The sequence below is a fragment of the Globicephala melas genome, chromosome 15 (genome assembly GCF_963455315.2).
Source record: "Globicephala melas chromosome 15, mGloMel1.2, whole genome shotgun sequence".
NCBI classification, from domain to species: Eukaryota; Metazoa; Chordata; class Mammalia; order Artiodactyla; family Delphinidae; genus Globicephala; species Globicephala melas.
The window spans coordinates 6,055,695-6,079,654 of NC_083328.1; the positions used below are offsets into that span (position 1 = coordinate 6,055,695).

At 52.9% G+C, this 23,960-nt stretch overlaps 2 protein-coding genes across 10 annotated transcripts; one reads left to right on the forward strand and one right to left on the reverse strand.

Annotated features, from left to right (window-relative positions):
- The first annotated feature begins 171 nt into the window (after window positions 1–171).
- On the forward strand, window positions 172–9,916 carry BUD31 (BUD31 homolog). The gene is made up of 6 exons (XM_030845997.2): window positions 172–329; window positions 1,364–1,493; window positions 1,920–2,042; window positions 6,984–7,106; window positions 8,004–8,170; window positions 9,675–9,916. The coding sequence occupies exons 3-6, from the start codon at window positions 1,949–1,951 to the stop codon at window positions 9,723–9,725; spliced, it is 435 nt and encodes a 144-aa protein (XP_030701857.1). The 5' UTR covers window positions 172–329; window positions 1,364–1,493; window positions 1,920–1,948; the 3' UTR covers window positions 9,726–9,916.
- PTCD1 (pentatricopeptide repeat domain 1) lies at window positions 7,646–23,889 on the reverse strand. 9 transcript variants are annotated; one of them, XM_060284841.1, is made up of 11 exons: window positions 23,793–23,889; window positions 23,580–23,677; window positions 21,103–21,604; window positions 19,310–19,450; window positions 17,586–17,804; window positions 16,707–16,808; window positions 14,165–14,866; window positions 13,124–13,240; window positions 12,243–12,425; window positions 10,349–10,527; window positions 7,646–9,098 (listed from the first exon to the last, which is right to left on the reverse strand). In XM_060284841.1, exons 3-11 carry the CDS (start codon window positions 21,580–21,582, stop codon window positions 9,080–9,082), a joined length of 2,142 nt encoding a protein of 713 aa, XP_060140824.1. In that variant the 5' UTR covers window positions 21,583–21,604; window positions 23,580–23,677; window positions 23,793–23,889; the 3' UTR covers window positions 7,646–9,079. The 9 variants fall into 9 exon arrangements, with proteins under 9 accessions (XP_060140824.1, XP_060140829.1, XP_060140827.1 ...); XM_060284846.1 differs by having other exon boundaries at window positions 23,576–23,677; XM_060284844.1 differs by having other exon boundaries at window positions 23,476–23,677.
- Window positions 23,890–23,960: the final 71 nt, after the last annotated feature.

Here is a 23,960-nt window from a genome sequence, read left to right on the forward strand (position 1 = left end):
GTCGGCGCCGCTAGGACCGGGTACCTCAGTGAGGCAGGACTGTCCCACGCACCGCCTGAGCCTAGGCTCGCACGCGCGCTGCTGGGCAACAGAGCCCCCAGCCCCGCTCCGGGGGAAGCGCGTAAGCCTGCCAGTCACCCCCCGGGAAGTGAGGGCAAAAGGCGACAGTGGCTCTGGAATTCTGTACAGGCAGAGCTGCGGACACCTAAGATAACGCAATTTCTGCGCTAGGTGGGGCGGGGCTCCGCGAGGACCTCATGCTGAAGGGATAACTTGGGAAGCGGAGGCAGGCGGTAGAGAAGGGGCGTCCGACGGCTACTGAGGACGTGGTGAGTGTTTCTCGTCTGTTTTCGAGTAACTTGGTGACTGCTGGGGCCAGGGATCGGAGGTCTGCATTGGCTCAGAAGGGCGATCTGAACAGCTGAACTGGGACGGGTTCGGGCCTCTGGACCGGGAGGTCGAAGTGAGTTCCAGAGAGGAGGCGGCGCTTTGCTCGTTCGGCCGAAGGGATGAGAGATTTGGGGGGTTCCCTTGCTTCTAGGCTTTTCTCCCCCTTTATTTTCCATGCTTTTTTTTCTCCGCCTGGAACTTTTTTTGTCTAAATATTGCGTGTTCTCGTAAGCCCCGTTCAGATGCAGCCGTCTCTCTGAGCCTTTCCTACAACCCAGGCTGTAACGTCTTCCCTCCCTCCGAACGCCTTTCCGCTCGCCGCCTCTTCCGAGCGCTACCACCTCTCTTATACGGCCCCGCACCTCTTCTCCTTGATCTGGTTACTTCTTAGCTGTTAACCTCCCCTGGGACGCCTCCTGTGACTCCCCGGCTGGGCCAGGCCCTCGAATCTCCCTGGGTCTTAGTAGAGTGGTCATTCCCGTGTCTTTGTCCTCCCAGCCCTTGCGCGTTGGGACAGGGACCAGATTCCATCCGTCTCTAGCTTCATAGCAGGGTAGACAAGTGCAAAGACCGCTGATTTGGGAGTCAGGAGCCCCCGATTAGAGTCGGACTCTTCCAGTTCCCAGCTGTGTGCGACCCTGAGTTTACCTCCTGTAGTTTGATCTTCATCTGTAAGGTTGTTACGGAGAATTCATGAAAGGGAGGGGCGGGGCTTCATCAACTTGTCAGGCCCCCTACAGCGGGGAGGAACTCAATGAACTTGGAAGAGAGGAGTCTGCTATGCTTAAAGATGAGATCATTAACCTGAGTTCTGTTTGCCACCTAGGAAATGCTATGCGGTTTGAAAAATGACTTGCTATGTAGATTTGCACTGGTCTGTCGTTGGGCTTTACATGACTTTCCTTTATGTAGTATGTTTGTTGGGTTTAAGAGACTTTGGCCATCCGGCTAATACACTGTCCTCGTCTTATAGACAAGATTGAGGACCAGAGAGAGAAGGTGACCTCTCCAAAGTCACAGCTGGCCAAGAACCTAAGCCTGTAACTGAAGAGACCAGAGATCTTTCTTTCTGCTACATACACTCTTGGGAAACAGACCCTAAGGTACTTTGGTTTCACACTGTCTTTATCCTTTTTAAACACTCATCTTCTTTGCTTTCCCAACCATAGTCTTCCTCACACTGTGTTGTAATTCCCTTTTCACTTTGTATTTCCTTGCTAGAATATCACCTTTTCAGGGACAGTGTGTGTCCTATTCTTTGTTCTATGTTCTCAGTACAGGGACAGGCTCATAGCTGATGTCAGTTAATGATAACAGCAAAAATCTAGTAAGCACACATTAAATGCCAGGCATGTTACGTATAATTATAATTAATCTTCACAATGGCCCCATAAGTAGATTCTATTATCCCCCCTTTACAGATGAGGAAACAGATTTAGGGACATGAGTGTGCACCAGAGTTGTGGCTTGTGAAGTCTTTTGGGGATCTGAGGCTCAGCAACCAATTCTTTTAATTTTTTTCCCCACAGATCCTTGCAGATTATCTTCTGGGGAAAAAATGCCTAAAGTCAAGAGAAGCCGGAAAGCTCCCCCAGATGGCTGGGAGTTGATCGAGCCAACATTGGATGAATTAGATCAAAAGATGAGAGAAGGTGAGTCTAGGAGTTCCTGTCTGAGTGGGCTGTGTCCAAGGGTCACAGGCTTACATGCTTCAAGGGGCCAGGCATAAATGCAAGGATAAATGAGAAGAGACAGGCTGTACCACTGTGGCCTCCTGACACTGACATGTTTTGTTTGCTTATTAACTGATAGGAATACTATAAATGCCAGAAAGTAAGATGATACAAATGAAAAGGTCCTCAAAAATGTTTTTGAATATAAGAGCTTTAGGGAGTATAGATCAAGTAGTCTACCTATAATTATTTGCTGTGTTGGTTAGAGGTATATTTAAAATCATACAAAATATATTTACTTGGGAAATCCTGTTCTTTTTCACTTCCAAATTTTCTGAAACATTTTTATTTGGATTTTTCTTATGAGTCTCTGTTTTCATCATCACTTTGTTTTTGCATCATCTACCAGTTTTCCAGAATGCACCATCTTCACTTCCCTCTAAATGTTGTGTGATCCTGCACTTTGTGAGTCAGTGTAGTGTGCAGTTTTGGGAAATTTTATCTGAAGCCACAAGCATCTGTTGGCCCTATCACAGTATAACCACTTACTGAATTGCTTTTTTTTTTTTTTTTTTTGTGGTACGCGGGCCTCTCACTGCTGTGGCCTCTCCCGTTGCGGAACACAGGCTTCCGGACGCGCAGGCTCAGCGGCCATGGCCCACAGGCCCAGCCGCTCCGCGGCATGTGGGATCCTCCCGGACCAGGGCACAAACCCGTGTCCCCCGCATCGGCAGGCAGACTCTCAACCACTGCGCCACCAGGGAAGTCCCTGAATTGCTTTTTAAAGCAATCTTTTTTTTTTTTTTTAAGGTTTTTGCTAATTAATCTAACCTTTGTTATTATGAAGCCATACCTCTAGCAATAAGTAGTAAGTGAGTGTTAAGTTACTTTGCTTCCTTCGAAGCTGACTGTATCAGGTAACTTCTATTAAATACCCAGAACTTGCAGTAATCAGGTCATTTTGGGCTGAGAGATTTCTTCCCCAAACAGATCTTTATTCAACATAAAGGAACTTAGAGATTGCTGTAATAGAAGAGATTTTTGTGAGTCCTTGCAAATAAACCTACTTCCTCTTTTTAAGGGGTGACTTTTTGGAGGGAGAGCATTTAGATGTATGTGATATTCTTTACCGTCAAAAGAAGTATTCCTTCTCTTGTTTTTATTTAAGCATATAGTTCTTCTCTGCTTTCCCATTTTTGATACACAGATTTTAAGACCTAGTTTCATGTTGCTCTCGCTTCCACTATAAAGAAAACAGAGTGGATGGCAGGTGGTACCAGAGCTGGCTTTAGTGTTGGGAACAATAGGGAGCTCTGGGGGTGGGGAGAAGCTGCTACTCACCCAGGGCCATTTACCATGTGGGATGCAGCCTCAGCTTTGCCAGATTTGCTGAGTGTTTTTCTTTTTCCAAGATAAGCAGAAATTCAGCTTTTCTGTGTGAAGTCTTCTAATTTAAAATTCAAACTTAAAAAAAAAAGTGTCTGTGGGAGGAGCCAAACAAAGCCAGCCTTCAGGCTGGTGGAGGCTGCCAGCCTCCAGTTTGTAGCCTTCCACACAAGTTTTGCCTGTGGGATCTGCGGCCGCACTCCTAGGCCATGGAGGAGCCTTGGGCCCACAAAGGCCCAAAGCCAGTGGCATTGCCAGGCCTGTCCTTCTGATGAGGGCCATTTACAGGACAACTCACACTTATTGAAGCAGTTGGTCCTCTTACCTTAGGAAGGAAAATTCCTGTTTTCTCCTAGTTTGTCCCTGTTATTTCCTAGCCAGCACAACTGCCCAGCTCTTTGTATGTTTCTTAGCTTGCTACTCAAGTTTTTGTATAGCCACTGTTGCCCTGTAAGTCCCCAAACAAAAAGAGCCTGATTATAGGGACTATGGGGCAGAGATGGGGGAAGTTATGTGTGGCAGGGGTTTTTATGGGTGACTGAGAAATAAAGGCGCTATCTCCATGGACTGTAACCAGGACTTATAAATAACTTTGCTTTTACAAGTACTTTAAACTAATTGAAATTTGAAGTTAATAGACAGTTTGGGGCATTAGCAAAGAGGCAGAAACCTAAGTCTCGTCTGTGCCACAGTGTCTCCTACCTCTAGCCTCTTTTCATACCCTCCTAGTGGCAGGACTCCACATCGCCCACTGAAAGCTGCCTTCTACTGTGTGTGCGAACCTGTACAAAATGATATCCAAGAATGTTCACATGAGCTTGTGAAAATGGGTCCAAAAAGAAATTTTTAAAATGTGGGTGATGCTACAATTAAAATGTTGAGAGATGACTCAAAAGCACAGGAAGGTTCCACGTCCAGGATGGCAGCCTGAGGAGCTCCATGGCCCCCACCCCCCCTTCCCTCAGTCATCCCATCTAGTCACGTGGCTTTCCGAAACACTCTCGACTCCGGTGAACAAATGTCTTCTCCAGCCTTGACTCAACACTAGAAGTTTCATTTTAAAATACTCCAGTTCCCCCAACTCCTAAAAGTAGGGAGAACCAGATAAAATACAAATAGCTGAATGTTAATTGTTGAAGCTGGGTGGAAGGTACTTGGGAGTTCAGTATACTGTTTTCTTTTGTGTATGTTTGAAGTTATCCTTATTGAAACCTTAGAGAATTCACGAATCTAAAATCTGTCTCCTTTTAGCCCCTCCACCCCACCACCTGGTCCAGGCTACCCTCACCTGTCACCTGGGTGCCTGCAGCAGCCTCCTGCTTCTGCTTGCCCTGCAGTCTTCTCCACGGGGCCGCCAGGGTGAGGGCTTTAGGTTGTACATCAGATCACATCATCATCTGCTCAGGACCCTGCGGTGGTTCATTCCCCCAGCAGAGCAAAATCAAGTCCTTCTGTGGCCTTCCAGGTCAAGCACACTCTCTCCACACCCCTTGAACTCCGTCCCCTACCCCCCACCTCCCCCAGCCCACCAAGCCCCCAGCCACACTGCTGTCCCTTGACTCCCAGTTACAGTCCCACCTCAGGGCCTTTACATTGGTGTTGGCTCTGCCTTGTACACGTTTGCCCCTCTTCTCTTTTTTTAAAAATTGAGATATAATTGACATACAATGTATTGTTTTAGGTGTACAACATGATTTTATATATGACTATATTGTGAAATTATTACAAGTTTCGTGAACACTCATCACCTCACATAGTTTTCTTATAAGAACTTTTAAGATCTACTTTCATAGCAACTTTCAAATATACAATACAGTATCATTAACTTTATAGTCACCATGCTATAGATTCCCCAGGACTTATTTATAACTGGAAGTTTGTACCCTTTGACCACCTTCACCCATTTTGCCCACCCCCCCAGCCCACCTTGCACGTCTTGTTTCTTAAGGTCTCTGAGCGGATGTCTCCTTTGATGACTAGTATGAAGTGGCAGTCCCCCTCTTTCCCTGCTCGCCATCCCCTTCCTTGTTCCCTTCTTTTCTGTGGCCGTTACCACTTAACCACCAGGGGCTGATCTGCTTCCCTCTCAGATCATGGCTTTGTGGTTTCTGTGTCTTGCCCACTGCCATATCTTGGGCACCTGGAGCATGGCCTCGCCCATAGCAGACACGCAGTGTTGCTGAGTCCTCAACACCTGCCTTTGACTTGGATCACAGAATCCTGTTTATTGAGCTGAATTACAAATTCTAGGTAATAGAACAGCCTCGGTGTCGGAGAAATGGAGGTATAGGTTTCTTAACCCTTCTCACCTTTCTCCTCTGCCCTAAAAACCAAGAAGAGGTGACAAAGATCAGCTTGTAACGCTAAGAGAAAGACTTGCCTTTTGGCAGGTGCAAGCTGCTACCTGATCCTACATGACTTGATGGAGCCATTATTTCCTGCAGGCTCGCCATGCTAAGAACTTTCAGGCTTGTCTTTTTCTTTTTTCCCTAAACGATTTTGGTTGGGAAATGAAATTAGAGGTGCCTTAAAAGATTATTAGAATGCCCATCTGAAGGTCCGGAATTATCTTGAGAAATTATTATGCTGGAGAAATAGGTCTGGAAGGATAGAGACCCGGGTATTAACAGAGGTTGTCTTTGATTTTTTAAAACCTTTGCTTTCTAATTTATCTAATTTAAAAGGCATTTTTAATTTAAAGCAATTAATGTTTAAGTCATGGGGCTTACCTTTTGCTTCATCTTTAAAAAAAAAAAACAGCCCTAATGAGCCATAAATCATATGCTGTAAAATTCAGCCTTTTAAAGTATTCAGTTAAGCAGCATTTAGTGTGTTCACAGAGTTAGGCAACCATCACCACAGTCAGTTTTACAGTATTTATCACCCTGCAGAGAAACCCCATCCCCTTTAGCAGGGGTCTCCCTCTCCATTTCCCCGTGTCTCCCTGATCTAGGCAACCACTAATCTACTTCCTGTCTGTATAGACAAAGTCATACAATAGGTGGTCTGTGAGGACTGGTTTCTTTCACTGAGCATAATGTGTTCAAGAGTCATCCATGTTGTGGCATGTGTGAGTACTTCATTACTTTTTATAACTGAAAAATATTCCAGCATGTGGATAGGTTACATTTTAACCATTCATCAGTTGATGGACACTGGGGTGATTTCTACATTTTGGCTACCACAAACATTCATGTACAGGTTTTTGTGTGCAAGCGCATTTTCAGTTCTCTTGGGTATATACCTAGGAGTGGAATTGCTGGGTCATGTGGTTACTCTGTTTAACTTCCTGAGGAATTGCCAGACTGTTTTCCATAGCAGCTGCATCATGTTACATTCCCACCAGCAGTGTGTGAGGATTCTGATTTCTCCACATCCTCACCAATATTTATTACTGTCTTGTCATTTTGATTATAGCCATCCTAGTGGGTACAAAGGATTTATTCTTTATCCCTACTTATTAAAAAAATAACACTATATCCTATGCAGACTACCCTATCCCCCAAAAAACAAACACATGTGTTTTCTCTCCAGCTGAAACAGAACCTCACGAGGGAAAGAGGAAAGTGGAATCTCTGTGGCCCATCTTTAGGATCCATCACCAGAAAACCCGCTATATTTTTGACCTTTTCTACAAGCGGAAAGCCATAAGCAGAGGTAATTGGCCAAATTCTCTCTTGACGCTTCCCAACTTGAGTAGCTTTCAGATTTATTTAATTCTTGAAACCTCAGCAAGTGTCATGATGTTTCTTACCACCAAAAAAAGGAGAGGGGCCAGGCCAATATTGGTTAAATACTTTTTTTTTTTAATTTTTGGCTGCGTTTGGTGTTCGTTGCTGTGTGCGGGCCTTCTCTAGTTGTAGCGAGCGGGGGCTACTCTTTGTTGCTGTGCGTGGGCTTCTCATTGCAGTGGTTTCTCTTGTTACGGAGAATGGGCTCTAGGTGCGCGGGCTTCAGCAGTTGTGGCTCGCGGGCTCTAGAGCACAGACTCAGTAGTTCTGGCGCATGGGCTTAGTTGTTCCGCGGCATGTGGGATCTTCCCGGACCAGGGCTCAAACCTGTGTCCCCTGCACTGGCAGGCAGATTCTTAACTACTGTGCCACCAGGGAAGCCCCTGGCTAAATACTCTTTTTAAGGGTGGGTAGTAATGGGCCAGGGGTGGGGGGAACTTTGTTTTTTTTTTAATCTGAGAAGGCTTTTTTTTTTAAGATGTTGGGGGTAGGAGTTTATTAATTTATTTTTGCTGTGTTGGGTCTTAGTTTCTGTGTGAGGGCTATCTCTAGTTGTGGCAAGCGGGGGCCACTCCTCATCGTGGTGCGTGGGCCTCTCACTATCGCGGCCTCTCTTGTTGCGGAGCACAGGCTCCAGATGCGCAGGCTCAGTAGTTGTGGCTCACGGGCCTAGTTGCTCCGCAGCATGTGGGATCCTCCCAGACCAGGGCTCAAACCCATGTCCCCTGCATTAGCAGGCAGATTCTCAACCACTGCGCTACCAGGGAAGCCCGGGAGCTCTGTTATACTATGGTCTGATGCCCTTTCCCCATCTTTTTGACAGAACTGTATGAATACTGTATTAAAGAAGGCTATGCAGATAAAAACCTAATCGCAAAATGGAAAAAGCAGGGATATGAGAACCTATGCTGCCTGCGGTGCATTCAGACACGGGACACCAATTTTGGGACGAACTGCATTTGCCGGGTCCCCAAAAGCAAGTTGGAAGTGGTAATGTCTCCACCCCTGTCATGTCTGACGACTGGGTGGGATATTACTGTCAGGATTCTGCCCTAGTTGACCACAAGGGGTTTTATGTTGTTCTGTTTTGTGGTTGGCCATCCCCCCAGCAGTGAGACCCTCTGGTCAGGAATCCATGCCAGGGAGTTTGGCAGTAATTATCTTACATCTGGGGGCCAGTCTCACCTCCTCCTTTGGGCAAGTTATTGGGTTCCTTTCCTCACTTAACCAAATGGGGGTGATGATACCCACCGGCCAGTCGGCAGGAGCTTGTCCCTTTCCCTCCAGTGCTTGCCCTTCAGCCGCCCTTTTTTCCAGGCCTCCTTTTCCTCCCAGGGACACTTCAATGTTAGCATCACCATGTCTCCTGCCAGAACTTCCTGGGCGGCTGGGGAACACGGCTGGGTGTGCAGTAGCTCGGCTCCACACACATACGCCTCTGAAGTGGAGCCGCAGGAAGCAGAGAAGGGTTGCTGGGCTGTTGGCCGTTAGCGCCCTTTGAGCGTGGCCCCTCGGCTGACCGCCATGGGCCCCGCTGGGATGTCAGGCCAGATGTCTTCTTTCACACCGTCCCTCGTCACAAGGTCCCTTCACACTGCAGCACTAGTTACAGCTTGTAGGGCTTCGGCTCAGCAGGCAGCTCTGTCCCCCTGAACCATCTGGAAGCTCAAGGACGGGCATGTGGAGCAGTGGAGAGCGAGCACGGGCTGCCTCCTGAGGGGCAGCTCTGCTGCTGGTCTCTGGCGGGGGCAGGAAGGGGGGCAGAGCAGCAGAAGCCCTGCTCCTCCAAGAGCCCCAGGGTTCCACGGTGATGTCTAGCTGGGGCTCCTGCCCCAGACCCGAGGCCAGAACAGAGCCTGCTTCAGATTTAGTTGGGTTTCACCATCAGATCTTGTTTCCTTAGACCAGAGTCTTGCTCCTCCAAAAAAGAAGAAAAAGGAAAATAAACACCATTGCCCTGGGGCCTTCTGTCTGCTGGGCGGGCTCCCCTGCCGGCCAGACACTAGGCCACACCTGGCCTGGGGGACAAGACTGTTCCGCTGCCACACAGATTCAAGTACACACTCTTCTTCTTCCCGAGCCCACAGTGGAAAGTTCCCCAGCCCAGAGGCGGCCCTGAGGCCTCTGGCGCTGAGCCCCCTGAGCGGTAGCAGACCCACCCCCAGCTCACTGTAGGGTGTGTCCTGCGTGCTTCGCAGAATAACAAGAATCATTTACACAGATTTTTTTTTTTTCCTTTTTTGGGAGCAAGTGTGTACACTGAATTTGCATAAATTAAATCCACATAGAGAAGTAACTGCAGTGTCAACAGCAGCTGTTTCCATGTTCACGAGGGAACCGAATTTTCCCCATCCAGCACTGTCGCAGAGGGTTTCTGAGGAGTGTCCTATGGGGAGTGGATGTCCCGTGGCCACCCTTCCCACAGGAGGATTCCTGCGTGTGGGCGTGTGGCCCGTGGCAGGGGCACGGGGTCTCAGCTGTCTTCTGTTTGCAGGGCCGGATCATCGAGTGCACGCACTGCGGCTGCCGGGGCTGCTCTGGCTGAGGCCATCAGCCCCGACCCCTCTCCGCCCTGGACTCTGGACTGCGCAGGTTTCTGCCTGTCACGCCACCCTTTCCTGGGAGCAGCTCTTCCTCAGAGCAGTTCCCCAGGCCCGAGTAGGAGCATGGTCTCTACATGTGAAGGCTTTGGTGTTCATCAGCTGTGATTTGTAGAAATAAAACTAGTAAACCTTTTGGGTCCTGCCTGCCTTCTTTCAGAGCCAGCAGTCTGTGGAACCCAGTGGGACAGCACCAAGCCCTGGAGACCAGTCTCCCTTAAGGCGTGATCCTAACTCCACCTCACAGGTGCTGTGTGACCCTGAGCACTTACTTTCCTCATTAGTGATGGGGGTGGCAACCTCTCAGACGAGGAGGGCCTAAGATGACATACCAAGGTGGCCCAAGCTGCTCTTGGACTTGCCATGAACTTCTTGGGCACCTCAGACCAACGCCTGCAAAAAGCTGCAGCTCTTACTGTGGCCCAGACCTTTCCCTCAAGCTTGCAGCTACACGGCACATTCACGTGTCTTGAATATGAAAGGGACTCTTGGGGCTCCCGCAGAGCCGTGTGAAGGCCATGCACTTTGTTCCAGCTCTGCTGGAGGTCCCCCAGGGTCTCCCCATCACCTGCCCCCAGGGCCTCTGTCCACATCGGCCACAGTGATGGTGTCCTGGTCTCCCTTTGGTTTGGTCCGGAACTTCTGCCACGGGTGGGGGGTTTCCTCTGCTGGCATCACTTTCAGCCACTGCTTATAATAAGCTCGGAAACCATCAATCTTCTCCAAGTAGGTGTTTCTCCCTTTGTACTGTAATTGGAAAAGCGTGGGGTTCCAAGGCTCAGAGGGGCCACGATTAGACTCACTGCATACTACCTACCGCTGACCCCAAACCATGGCAGCTGGCTCAGGGCTCAGGGAAGCTGTTCTTGCTTCCAGTTGGTCAAAGGGAGAGGGCAGAAAAGCTGCTCAGCACCGAGTAGTGTACAGTAAAGAAACAAAGTTGTACCATGGGGCAGACCCAGATTCTCTCTCATCTGCTAACAATCCTTCCTGAGTCTTTGCTGCTGTGCTCCTATATACCCAGGCATGGCACCCCAGCCCTGCACAGCTAGAACCGCTGGGCGCCACCAGCTGTGCCTCCACAGCCTGCTGAGCGCCTCCCGCTCGGCACAGGCATTGCCTCCCTCTGACTGTCATCTCAGCACTGCTGCAGAGGTCTCAGGAGAGGAGGGAAGAAGGAAAGGAAACAAGACATGCCAGGCAGACACCAAGAGAAAGCTGGTAGAGGAACACAGAGAAGACCAGAGGAAAAACAGACAAAACGTATGAGATAAAAACCGTTACTACATGATGATAAAAGGGTTGATTCAAAAGGTTTAACAATTCTAAACTTGTACCTAATAGAGCCTGAAAGTACGTGAAGCAAAAACCTGATGATCACAAATAGAAATAAGTCCACCATAAGGGAGCATGAATGTATGACTGAATACAATAAGCTTTAGGCTTCTGGTAGTTTGGTGACTGTTGATTGAACCTGAGAAGACCCCTAGTGGGCCCTACACAGTGAAGAGACAACCCCCCAACCGGAAGATTCTTGCAACACGAAACCAACAAAAGACTAGTGTCCAGAATATTTAAAGAACTCTGAGGCATCTGTAAGGTAAGACTAACAATCAGCTGTTCAAAGATGCCCAGCTATGCCCTCCAGCATACTCTCCACTGCTGTCTCACTAGCTCTTATTAAGCCTTCAAGCATCCCCCCTGCACAGCCGTCCCTGACCCCACGTCCCCTGGCTTGGTGTGTCCTGGCCGACTTGTCTCCCTCCCAGTCAGGCCACAGCTGCTCTGGAGGTGCTCAGCATAGGGTCTGACTCAGCGGACCTAAAAACCAAAGCCCCGGAGCCTGATATCCTCAGAACAGCAAGGAGAGAAGTGGCCATTACAAATCAGATTCTATCGCTGCCCTCCTGCCGTCCCCATTCACTCGACAAACAACAATCTATGCTGGGCGCCAGATGACAGGCAGGTACCAGGGACCCAGGTGAGCAAAGCAGACAGTCTCCACCTCTAGGGGCTTTTACAATCTCTTCAAGGGAAGAGTCACACACGTGTGCATGTAATTACCAACTGTGAAACATGGTGAAAAGGAATAGTGCTCGTGTGGGGGCCGCCAGCAGGGCACCTCTGAGAAAGAGCCATCTGAGCCGACACCTACCAGATGAGAAGGAACCACAGCCATGTGAAAAGCAGGGCAGCCTACTCAAGATGGAATACAAAAACCCCTGAGGCAGGGAAGAGGCCGTGGGACTGATGGTGAACCGAGGGAGGAGTGGCCTAAGATGAAATGAGCCACGTGAACAGGGGCTCGCAGGCCGCAGTCTGAGGAGTTTGGCATTTTCCCCAAGGGAAGCCACCGACAGTTTAAAGCAAAAGGATGCCAATCCCAGCAGGTCAGAACCAGGCGGGGTGTGGGTGGCGCTGGTTAGGGAGACGACGGGCATGTTAGAGCTTGGTGCACTTACCCGGTCGAAGGTGGGTGGGTACTGGGCTGCGAACTCCAGCTGGCGGATGACCACTTCATTCACCGGGACCCTGTTCCGCCTCATGTCCTTCAAGATGTCGATGAGATAGGCGTAGTCCAGCTTCTTGACAGCTGCGTTGATGAGAGTGCTGTAGATGTGGGCGCTGGGGGTCATCTGGGATTTCTGGAACATCACAGACACACCATCAGCAAGATGATGGTGGTGGCTGGGACAGAGAGGCCACTGGTGGCACGTCGGGCTTGGGGAGCTACCCTGCCAGTCAGGCCTGCTCTGCAGACCAGCCACCAGGGACGAGAAGGGCAGGACCTCGTGGCAACAACGGGCTGTATGCCCCGCTCCACGTCCCCCGCTCTGTGGGTCCATCCCAGGTGACTCAGGACCCCGCCCTCTCAGCCCTGAAGAACCTAGACGCAAGTAGAGGGTTGTTCTCAGAGATCAACAGGCTCAGGCAGTAAACCACATCAGGGCAGGAGACCACCTCCTGTGGTTCACTGCACCCCTGTCCCTTGAGAATTCTGGTATGCTCCCTGCTCCCATCATGGCCTCCATCCCTCTAGAGGGTTGGCGCCAAGACCTTCCCCACCCCTCAATCTCACCCCGCGGCCACCACCTTGGCAATCGTAACACCCCTGGCCCTCAACGCCCATTCCTGCAGCGCCTCACCAGGGTTTCCTGTCTCCCAAATTGGGCCACTGACCGTTCCACACTGCAGCTAGAGAGACCCCACTCTCCCTGCCCCGCCCCCAACAGCTTACCCTGAGGGCAGAGGCCTGGACGGTTCGGGAGGGCCCCCTCACCCCCCCACACCCCAGCTTTCTTCTTCAGCACCACGGGGCCTGCCTGGGCCCGGGCCCGCTCACCCTCATGTCTGCAAGCAGCTGCAGGCCATCCCCTGGCCTGTGGCACCCGATGGCCAGGCTGCAGAATGTCTGCAGGTTAGGGACGATTCCCCTCTTTGCCAGGACTGGCAGCAGTGCCTGTGGGGACAGACGTGGCATCACCGTAAGCTGTAGCCCAGCAGCCCTGGCAAGAGCCTTCTCTGCTGGAGGCGCCAGGGCACGGCTCTGCTCTGAGGCCTCGTGGCTCCCTCTGCTGACCACACTGGGCACCGGCCTTGGCCCAGCTCCCCAGGATTCAGCTGCTCTGCGAGTCCTCCCTGCCTTCCAGCCTGCCTGTCTGTAGCAGGTCATCCCTTCTTCGAATGCCCTTCATGTTCCTGCCCCCTCTGCTCCTCTCCTGGCCACCATCCATCCCTGCCTTCGATGTCCATCGAGCACCAGGGGCCTCAGGGGATGGCGGTCCTGTGGTCCAGGGCAGGAGACAAAGCCGACAACAGCATGGGAAGTGAGGGCCGAGGGAGCCCCCGGGCAGGAGATGAGGAAGAGGGTGCCCGCTCAACATGGCTGGGTCAGGGCGGGGCCCAGGGAGGGGCTCTAGAGAAAGCTGTGCTCTGCTCTGAGGGCCTGAAGGCAGAGGCTGCCTCTGTCAGCTCTCAGGAGAGCCCAGGTCAGAGCTTCTGGCAAAAGGGGCATCACACAGAAATACGTTGTACGAATGGACAAAAATCCCGTGAGGGCCCCAACGTCGCCATCTGTGAGACGAGGAAAGCCACAGGCCAGTGGAGCCTCCTGCTGTGGTCAGTAAAGAAACGAGTGGATGTGAAGCTCTCAGAACAGAATGAAGCACAGTAAGTGTGAGGAAGTCCATGAGGCTGGGGCGGGGCTGAAGGGTGGCCCCTCTGGGAGGGCGGGGAGTATGGCTGGTTCACCACCTGATTCCCAGGAGCTCCGGACAGTCTGCGCCCCTCTCACAGGAACTGCTGACACACCTGGCAGGGGAGGGTCTGAGGGGGAAGGAGAGGGGCCCAGCCGGGAGCCCTGTGCCTCCCCTGCGCCCCTCACCTTCGCCCCCTCCAGGTCGCCCAGCTTGCTCTTCCTCCTCATCAGCGTGTTGAAGAAGGTCAGGTCGGCCTCCACTTGCTGCGCGTCCAAGATGGTGAGTAGCGAGGACTCTGCGGAAGTGCCGGGCTCCACCACCTCCGCCAACAGCGTGAGGGTTTTGATGTCGGGCCGAAGCCCATGCTCCGCCATCTTTCCCAGGAAGCCCTCAAGGCCCCCCATCAAGGCCAGCCTGTCGGCTGGAGTAGTCACGGTCCCAAAGGAGACCACAGCCGAGGAGACCGCCCCGGGGGTCAGGAGGTTGGTCTCCAGCCCCCAGGGAGGCGGCACCGGGGCCGCAGGGGCCACAGCGTGGTCAGGCTCCACCTTGGTTTCCACCCCAGGCTGGGCCTTGCTGCGGGCTCTGGCCTCCTGAGGCTCCAGAGGCCCCTCAAGTGCCTGAGAAGGTTCTAGAAACAGCTGCCTCTCCAGGGCCTCCACGTGCAGCCTGGCTGACAGGCTACCGTCCGCCCCAACCCCGTCTCTCCTCCTTGCCTGCCGCCCACCTGCTGGGGGCTGGAGCAGGACCATCTCCTCCCTGGGCCTCAGGAGCACCGCCGAGGCCACCTCCGGGTCCCCCAGGCCGCAGTCCCGAGCTGCCCCCAACAGCAGGTTGTAGCCGTGCCGGCTCGGCTGGAGCCCCAGGCTCAGCATCTGCCTCCACACCTGCCAAGGAGAGACAGGCCTCACCCCCAGCTCCCGCTCCAAAGAGCCCCCAGCAGAGCAGGCAGCGCAAGGCAGCAACCAGTCTGCAAACGTGGGGGCAGGGGGGACACGGGAAAGACGCCAGGCTCTGGGCCACTGAGAACCCCAGAGCCTGGGAGCTTCCACGGGGCGCCGCTTCTCCTCTCCTCTGGCTCACCCCAAAACCGTGTCGCACGTCCATCTCTCCGGCTCTCCCAGGCCCTCCTCCCACTCCCCTGGGGAGGGACAGCCGGAGAGGCTCGGTGCTGGAGGAGTCCAGGCTGACTGAAGGACTGGACGCAGCTGCCCTTCCTGAGCGCCTGCCGTGTGCCCTGCCCCACGCGGCGTCCTCAGCTGCCTCAAGAGCACGGAGCGGGCGCGGGCGGAGGGGGGCCTCAGCCAGGAAGAGCACCTCACAAGCTGTGGGCCCGGGCAGGCCTGTCTCCCTTCAAGCTGAGGTCATTTTCACCCCTCAGCGAGGAGTCTAGCACACTTGTGAGTTCTCAAGGGGGCAGTCTGACCACGTGCGGTCACTCTGACACCAACCAAGATGCCACGAGATGCCCCACGAGGCTCATGGTCTTGCTGGCTCCTGTCCGCAGGCTCACTGGGAGGCCACGTGCAGCGGCCAGGAGCTCACATCAAGTGTGCCTACGAGTCAGGGCCGGCCAGGCCCAGGTGGGTGCCACATGCAAAATGGCTACTGCCCACCAGACAGGGTCCTGAGGAGGGCAAGGGTCTGGGAAGCCACCTCCATGGGGAACACTGACAGAACTGAGGTTTATCAGGGACGCAGATGCTATCCCGTGGCAGGAGGGATTCTTGATTCAAATCACAGCTCTGCTTCTTAGTGGCTGTGAGACCTTGGGCAAGTTACTCAACCTCCGGGAGCCTCAGCCTCGTTGTCTCTAAAACGGGGCTATGGTACCCAGCTTGAGCAGTTTAACAAGTGCATGACACAAACCAGCTGCTAGCGTGATAGACTATTTCTCACTAGAACAGATCGAGGCCAAAGAGAGGGAGGAACCAGATCCTGTCTATAAAGCAGCCAGGGGATGGCCGGCAGCCACTGTTTCCAGGGGGTTTGCAGAGGGGAGGCACGTGGTCCAGGGCTGCCCCAGATCACTGGGGCTCAAACTCTGTGCAGACCATCCCCCTGGGGATCTTGCTGAAATGCCGATCTGGCTGAATGAGGCCTGTGTGGGGCTGAGACCCCGCATTTCTGACAAGCCCCAGGTGAGCCTGAGGCTGCTGGTCTGTGGGCCACACCTGAAGTTAGAGATTTTGGTGAACTCCAGGTCCTTCCCACCCCTGAGGAGCTGAGGAGGCAGCTGTGGTACCAGTGCTAATCCTGCCTCCGCACTTGATAAGGGGGGCGCTGCGATGGGATTAGAGCAGCGTGTCTCAACTTTAATGTCCGTGAGGCTCTCTCAGGACTGAATGCTGACTCCTGGGTCCCACACGCAGAGACGCTGAGTTGGGGATGGGTCAGACAACCTTCAGGGACCGTAAGCTCAGCGGGTCTGGGCCGGCTGCACAGAGAGCCACCAAGCGGAGTGGGAGAGTGTGGGCTGGCTGTGTCCCGACTGGAGCAGCAGCCACGCCTCCTCCGCGTGCCCTCCCTCCTGCCATCTGTAAAACGCAGGGAGCAGCGTGCTCTGGGAAGGCCAAAAGATCACAAATATAAAAACACCCAGCACAGGGCAGGAGCAAGTGCTCAAGTAACGCCCACAGGATCATCACTTGCACCCAACACAGGCACACGGAGGGGGAGCGAGCAGGGCAACAGGAGAGAAAGGACGCAGAGCCAGGCGGGACAGACCTGCAGGGCATATCGGAAACCCGTTTTCTTGTCCTGGATGCAGCCCATGAGCAGGTAACTGAAGGTCTCCTCTGTGACCGCATGTCCTTTCTGGATGATTTCCTGGGGGAGGGAACAAAGAGGGCCGGATGAGAATCTGCAGAAGAGCCAAGGCCAAGGCCCAGGCCCGATGGGGCTGGCTAAGGGCAGACACCCCAGGTCAGGCTCAGGGCTGTGCCTCCGGAAGAGGTGGGGCCTGACTCTGGCTCTGGGCCAGCTCAGTACCAGCTGCTGGGCAGAGCTAACTGCTGCCTGCACCCCCTCCTCCTCTCCTTCCCAGGCCTCTCTTCCTGGCTCTGCTCCGGTCACTTCTCTGCAGCCTCTCTGCAAAGGCCACCCCAGCAGCCACTTTTAACCCCTGTACATGAGGCTTTGGCATTGCACAGAGCTGGTTTCAAATCCCAGCTTCACCACTGGCTCGCTGTGGGAGTGTGGGCAAGGCATTATGCTCCCTGGTCTCAGTTTCCTCATCTATGAAGTGAGGGCACAGGACTTGCCTTATAGGACCTTTGGAACGACCCCTCAGTGAGCACTGGCTCATCTTCAGCACCATGAAGCCCACCCTCTGGTACGGCACCACGGAGTCCCATCCAGCGGGACTGCACACGGCAGAGCACACGAACCACCGCCTTCACAGGGCTGGGGGCTCCTCTGTCTGCCAGACCCAGGCCTCTGATAACAGGGTCTCATGGGATTCACCTGTGAACCCCAGAGCCCAGTACGGGGCTTGTCTCATTGGCCCCTGAACCTTCCTTCATGAGGAACACAGACAACACAGCCTCACACCCTGCCATGTGGGACTGGCCCTGAATGGGGAGCAGGAAGGAAGGGATGTCCCACCTTAAACACATCGAGGCACATCCTGAGGTCTGCGCACATGGCGGCCATCTTCAGCAGGGAGTGGTACGTTTTCAAGTTGAGCTGGAAGTTTCTGGCCTGAAGCTGCTGCCGTAACTTCAAGGCACTCTGCAGAGCAGAGTCCTTCCAGGGGGACTCAGCGCAGACGTTGAACAGGGCTGTGTAGGTGGCATCTGAGGGCTCCAGGTCTCGCTTCTTCATCTGTGGAGACAGGGAGAAACTTGGAAGTGGCTCTGGGATCAGCCCGACGCACAGACGATGGCCACCCTGAAAGGAAGCTAGAGAAGACTGTGCTACCACACTGAACAGGCCTGGGAGCCGGGCCTGTGACAACGCAGAGCCAAGTGACACGCAGAGCTGGGCTCTCTGAACCCGGTTCAGCCCGAGGGGCTCTGGGAACTGACCCCGCACCGCAGATGCTCCAAACAAGAAACCATCCTCCCCATGGTGCTCAGCAGTCCACCCTGGGCCTGGGGTGCTTTTGCAGCAGGGTCTCCCCAACGCTCCCGCTCTGTGGCCAACCAGGCCACCCTGACTGTTAAGATCCATGGGGTGGATCTGGTCTGGGAAAGGGTGGAGGAGGGTGGTAATCAAACCCCAGCTCCAACGTTTACTACCTGAGGGGGTCATAAGTTAGCTCGTCATTGGAAAAATGGGGGTGATACGGTCACCTCGAAAGGCTGTTATGAGGGAGAGCATCATGGGAGAGAGGCCCTGGGAGCAGCAGCAGCCAGGAGCTCGTCTCTGCAGCACATGTCATAGTCCCCCACCCCACCCCCGCTGAGTCACAAACCCCAGACTGACACTGGGCTTATTAAGCCCTCCAGGTGACGGAGTTTGAGAAACTCCTGGTAAAGCCAAGCACTCGCTATTTCCCAGAGAAGGGCAACCTGACCGAGGGTAGGTGACCAGCTTTTGCAGAGTGTACAGAACCCTGTTCTCAGGCCATTTTGGGCTCCACTCCCAAATCCAGCACTCGAGAGAGAGAGAGGTAACCTTAGACATGGCACTTCATCCCTCCAGGCCTCAGTTTCCTCATCTGAAAAAGGAAGACGGTGATCCCAACTTCAAGGAAGGGCAGATGCTCTGTATGTGTTCACATATTCCACAGCGTGTCCTAAGGACTTACTAAGGGCCAGGCCCAAATGACGAGACTAGGGCTCCCAAGAATTCTTGCTGGAATAAAGGATGTTCTCAGCTCCTGGAGAAGATGGGAATACTTCTGCTAGAGTCTATGGTCCTCTCGGGCACAGCTCTTTCCTGACTCATGAGGGAAGCAGCTTCCTGGCTCTAAGAATGACAAACACACCCCAGAGGTGGGCGAATATAAAGTAAAACCATCTTCCAAGAGAAATAAAAGCCCTTTTTCAAAGGATCAGCTTTGGAAAAAAGGTGCATGTGTGCACCTGTGTGTAGCGTGAGGATGGGAGTGAGACAAAAGGAACACAAACTAAATTAACTGGGAGTAGCAGTGGAAAAGGAAGGGGACCGGTGGGCCCTGCCATGGCCCGGACAGGCACTGGAGGACCTTCCATGTCATCACGTAGTTATCTGAGATCACCTCCATTTTATGAACGATGAAACTGAGGCTGGAGGGGGTAATGCACTAGCAGGTGACACATCCAGGGTCTGTACCCAGCTCTTTTGGGGCCCAAAGCCCATGTTCTATGGAGCCTGGCCCCTGCTGCCCCCAGACTCATGCTCACGTCATTGTAGAGCTGGAAGGCCTTCCTCAGGTAGCCAGCCCGCCCGCAGCCCCCGATCAGCACGGTGTAGTTGCACTCAAGGGGCTGGAGTCGCTCTTCCTTCAGCATCTGTCTCTCAAACAGGTCCAGGGCCTCGGCCAGCTGGGGAAGAGGGGTGGGGGGAGGACACAACGGGGGGGACCTCAGAGACCCTCAGCAGAGGGAGGGAGACTGAGGCTGGGGGACCCTAGCTGAGCCCAAGCTCAGGCCTGCCCAGGAGACAAACACCCACCCTGGGCCTCTGCCACCAGCCTCTTGGTGCCCATGGTCTGCAGCCACGGGCCTTCGCGGTGGCCAAGAAGGAAGCCTACCAGTCTCCCACCACCTGTGAGAGCTCCTGGCCCCACTGCCATGGGGGAACTCCCTGAGAGGCAGGGGAGATGCCCAGGTGAACAAAGATCTGAGGATGGTGAGGGAAGGAGCCATGTGGCTCTCTGAGGGAACAGCCAGTGCAAAGGCCCTGAGGCCGGAGTGTGCTTGGGAGCTGTGGGAGCAGAGAGGAGGCTGCAGCAGAGTAAGTGAAGGAGGGGAGATGCGGGCGGAGAGGTAAGGGGGGTGGAGGGCAGGTGGCAGTTCTTGCAGGCTTCATAAGCTACTGTGAGGACTCCGGCTTCTCTTCATTTCTCAACTTTTCATTATGGGAAATCTCAAATATACACAAAAGTAAAGAGAATAGCGTAACTACAATGCCTATTAACGTCTGGCCAATCTTGTTTCATCTATACCCTGCACTTCTCCTGCAAACTGAATTTTTTTTTTTTTTTTAGCGGTACGCGGGCCTCTCTCTGTTGTGGCTTCTCCCGTTGCAGAGCACAGGCCCCGGACGCGCAGGCTCAGCGGCCATGGCTCACGGGCCCAGCCGCTCCGCAGCATGTGGGATCCTCCCAGACGGGAGCGCGAACCCGTGTCCCCTGCATCGGCAGGCGGACTCCCAACCACCACGCCACCAGGGAAGCCCCCAAACTGAATTTTTGAAAGCAAATTTCAGACATCCTGTCACTTCATTCACCAAAGCTTCGACATATACCTCCAAGAGATTTTTAAATATAAATGGAATGTCGTTATCAATACCTAAGGAAATGAACATCCCCAGTGTCACTTAATACACTGGGAGAGCTGGAGAGAGAAGTCAGGCCATCTGCTCTCTGCTTTAACGGGATGGCTCCATGCTGCAAGCCCACATCCTGGAAAGAGGTGGAGAGAGCCTCGGGGAGCCCAGAGACAAGTGTCGTTATAGCTGAGGGGGGCAAGGAGAAGGCTTGGCCTGGGCATTCCGGGGTAGGCTTGTGAGAAGTTAGGACGGGAGAAATTTTGAAGCTAGAGCTGGTGAGAGAAAGAGAAGACTCAGAGATGACCTGAAGGCATGTGGCCTGGGCGGATGGAATAATGGGGTTACCATTGAGTGAGATGAAGAAAGCGTAGGGAAATCAAAGTTGTGAACAAAAATTGCAGGCCACTGAGGGTAAGTATAAGGGAGATGGTGAGGAGGCAGCTGAATACACAGATGGGGAGTCCATGGGATGGCCGAGCTGGTAACAGGAAGATGGGAGCAGCATGAAGGAGGGGGCACTGAAAGCCAGGAGGCTGGCGGGTCGCCTGGTGCAGCACCGAGGGGGGAGTGAAGACAAAGAGGAGAGAGGAGCTCTCAGCATCCCACCCTTTAGAGATGACTGGAAGGTTGGGCGGCCCATCACAAAATACCACAGCACAGTGGAAGCAGGAGCCAGGAGCAGCAGAATCCAAAGGTTCCCTACCTTTCCTTCCTTGATCAGGCGTTTGCACTGAAAGAAGTACCAGCAAGGGGTGTTTCTTGGGCCCTGCCGTGATTCTGGCTGCAGCCCCCCTTCCTCATCTTCTTCACCACTCTGTTCCTTGAGCCGCAGGTTATACAACTGGGCCGTCGATTTGTGGAACATTCTCCGGGAGGAGTATTTGTCGGAAAGGGTCCCAAAGCTCTCCTCCTCCCCTTCCTCCTGCGTGGCCGTGGGGCTGGGCTGGCCTGGGTCAGAGCTCAGGCTGCCTGTGTTCTTCTGGCTCCGCGGGCCGAGGGACAGCCGAGAGAGGGAGCTGTTGAAGGCTGCTGGCGCTAGCCGAATCAGCCCTGCGGCCCTCGGCCACATGGGCCCCTCCCTGCCTCCGGCCCACCTGGCTCTGAGGGGGTCAAGGTGGTGCAGGATGGCCAATCCCATGGGGCAGGGGCCGTAGAAGAGCCGCGAGAGTCTCACGAGGTCCATCTCTGGTGTTCCCCTCCAGGGCCTGGCATAGGTCAGCAAAATAGTGAAAGTCAACGCGAGTTCATAGTCACAAAAGGCAGAAAGAAGACCAAGAAGGTGGGCACAAGCACAAGCCCTGAGGTTAGAAAGTAGGCCTAGCGTTAGGGTTAGGTTCAGATTTCAGCTCCACCAAACAACTATCCTTGAGTCCCTGGGCACTCACTGCTCTGGCCTGTCTCCTCGGCTATAAACTGGGGTTAACTATAACATCACCCACACAGCACCGTAGCAATGATTCAATCTCAGATACCGGCGTTCAGGTGCAGCATGGTGAGCACTCGATACACCTAAACTATTGATCTGTATCACTGAGCCACGACCTAAGTGACTGGGCACTCAAGTCAGAGCTCACTTTGAGCCCTGGCCAGAGCTGAGTAACTGGGCCCATTACTTGACCTTCTTGGACCTCAATTCCTTCAGCTGCAAGACACACTCACCTTACCACAAGGCCATAAGGATTAAATGAGATGTTTTTATCATAATGCCTGGGGTTTAATAGGTGTTCAAAAAATTATAGCATTATCATTTATTAGGAAAAAACACTGGCATTCTGGGCCTCTGCACAGGGAAGTTAACTTAAACATTTCTCTTCTGCAAAATTCATGGGCAAATGGGCTTCAGCTGTGCTGTCCAATGTGGTTATTGACACTTGAAATGTGGCTAGACTAAATGCAGATATGCTTTAAAGGTAAATTATACACCAGATTTCAAAGACTTTGTACAAAAAAAGAAGGTAAACTACACATTTTTTTACATGTTGAAATGATAATATTTTCGATATACTGGGCTAAAGAAAATTTGAGACTGATTTCACAATCTTTAAACTTTAATGCGGCTACTTAAAAATTTTAAATTACGTACGTGCTCACACTATACTTCTATCGCACAGTTAGGCTAGAGATCCTGGTCTACATATTTGAAACTCTTTAATAAAAAAATATCAGAATACCCCCTATGAACAGAGCCATGCACTTATTTTGATGGGAGAATATGAATAGTTTTAGTTACTTAAGAAACAATTTGGGGAAGTTTTTATGTACTCTGAGAACTTTCGGCCCAATTCAAGGACTCTGTCAGTTGACAAAAAGTTTTCCCCCCAAACAGATGAATACTTAAACTCATTCAAAGGAGAAGAAAGCTCCCCAAATAAAAAAAAAAAATCAGAATAACGAGCATGAACACGTTTTAAGGTCTGGTTATATTAGAAGGTGGAAAGACCTCAGAGGGGACAGCAGGTTGGACAAATTAGTATCTGTGGCCCAGGGAGGGGACTGACTTGCTGGGGGCCCTGCAGCAGTATGGTGGGTGAGATCCACTAGCTCTGGAACTGGCTGGCTTCGAACCCAAGTCCATGAATAGTATCAAACAGCTTCTCTTGACCAGCACCCTAGTGACACCAGTGCAGAGGGCCTTTACCATTCTGCACCTGGTGAAGCTCCAAGAGAAACATAATGCGAGCCCGTATGTAATTTTAAATGTTCAAGTGACCACATTAAATAAAGGGTTTACACATGTTAATCAAAATACAGAGAATTTTAATTACTGATATTGATATAGGTACCAAAATGTCTTTAAAACAAACTTATGCTCTATTAGTATAGATGCTTCTTTTTCCAGCATTAAATAACAAGTCCTATCGTCATGTCCAAGCAGCGACAACTGGAGAGGAGTTTGTTGCAGATACTCTGTCTCCAACCATCATTTACACTCATCCCCATTTGCAATCGCGACTTCGTTTTGGACAGAGCGAACGCCACTCGGTCAGTCACCGAAGGACTTGCTAAATTTCACACTGAGACAATAAAGGGGTAATTCCTTCCTCCTCAAGTTCGTCAACCCGCCCGGGTTACTAACCCCTGAATTAGAGACACGGGGCCGCCGTCCTCCCTTGGGGGACCAGACTCTCCCCGGACGCTCCCCGGGACCCTCAGGCCGACCCGCCCCCTCTCCACACCGGCCTTTAGAGCCTCGGTCTCCTCAGCGGACGCCCCCGGCTCCGACTCTGGCTGTCACCCTCGCTGCCCCTCTGGTCAGTCTTCGTCCGGAGCCCGGGCCCCTGTGAGGGTCAAACAGGAACTCACTCCAAGGGTCCGACCCAGTGAACGCGGCCCCACCTCGGCCGCCAAGCCCACGACACCCCCGCCCCGCCTCGCGTCACCCCCAGTCCTGACCCCGCGTCACCCCTACTCTCGTCGCCGCGGCGCCGCGAACCCGTCTCCGCGGTCCGGACGACCTTGCGCAGGCGCAGTCCGCGTCGCTAACTCCCGGCGCGCATGGTTTCCGGTGGGCGTTCGGCGAGCTGCTAGCCGGGCCTAGCGGAGCGGCCCGTACTCTGCGCT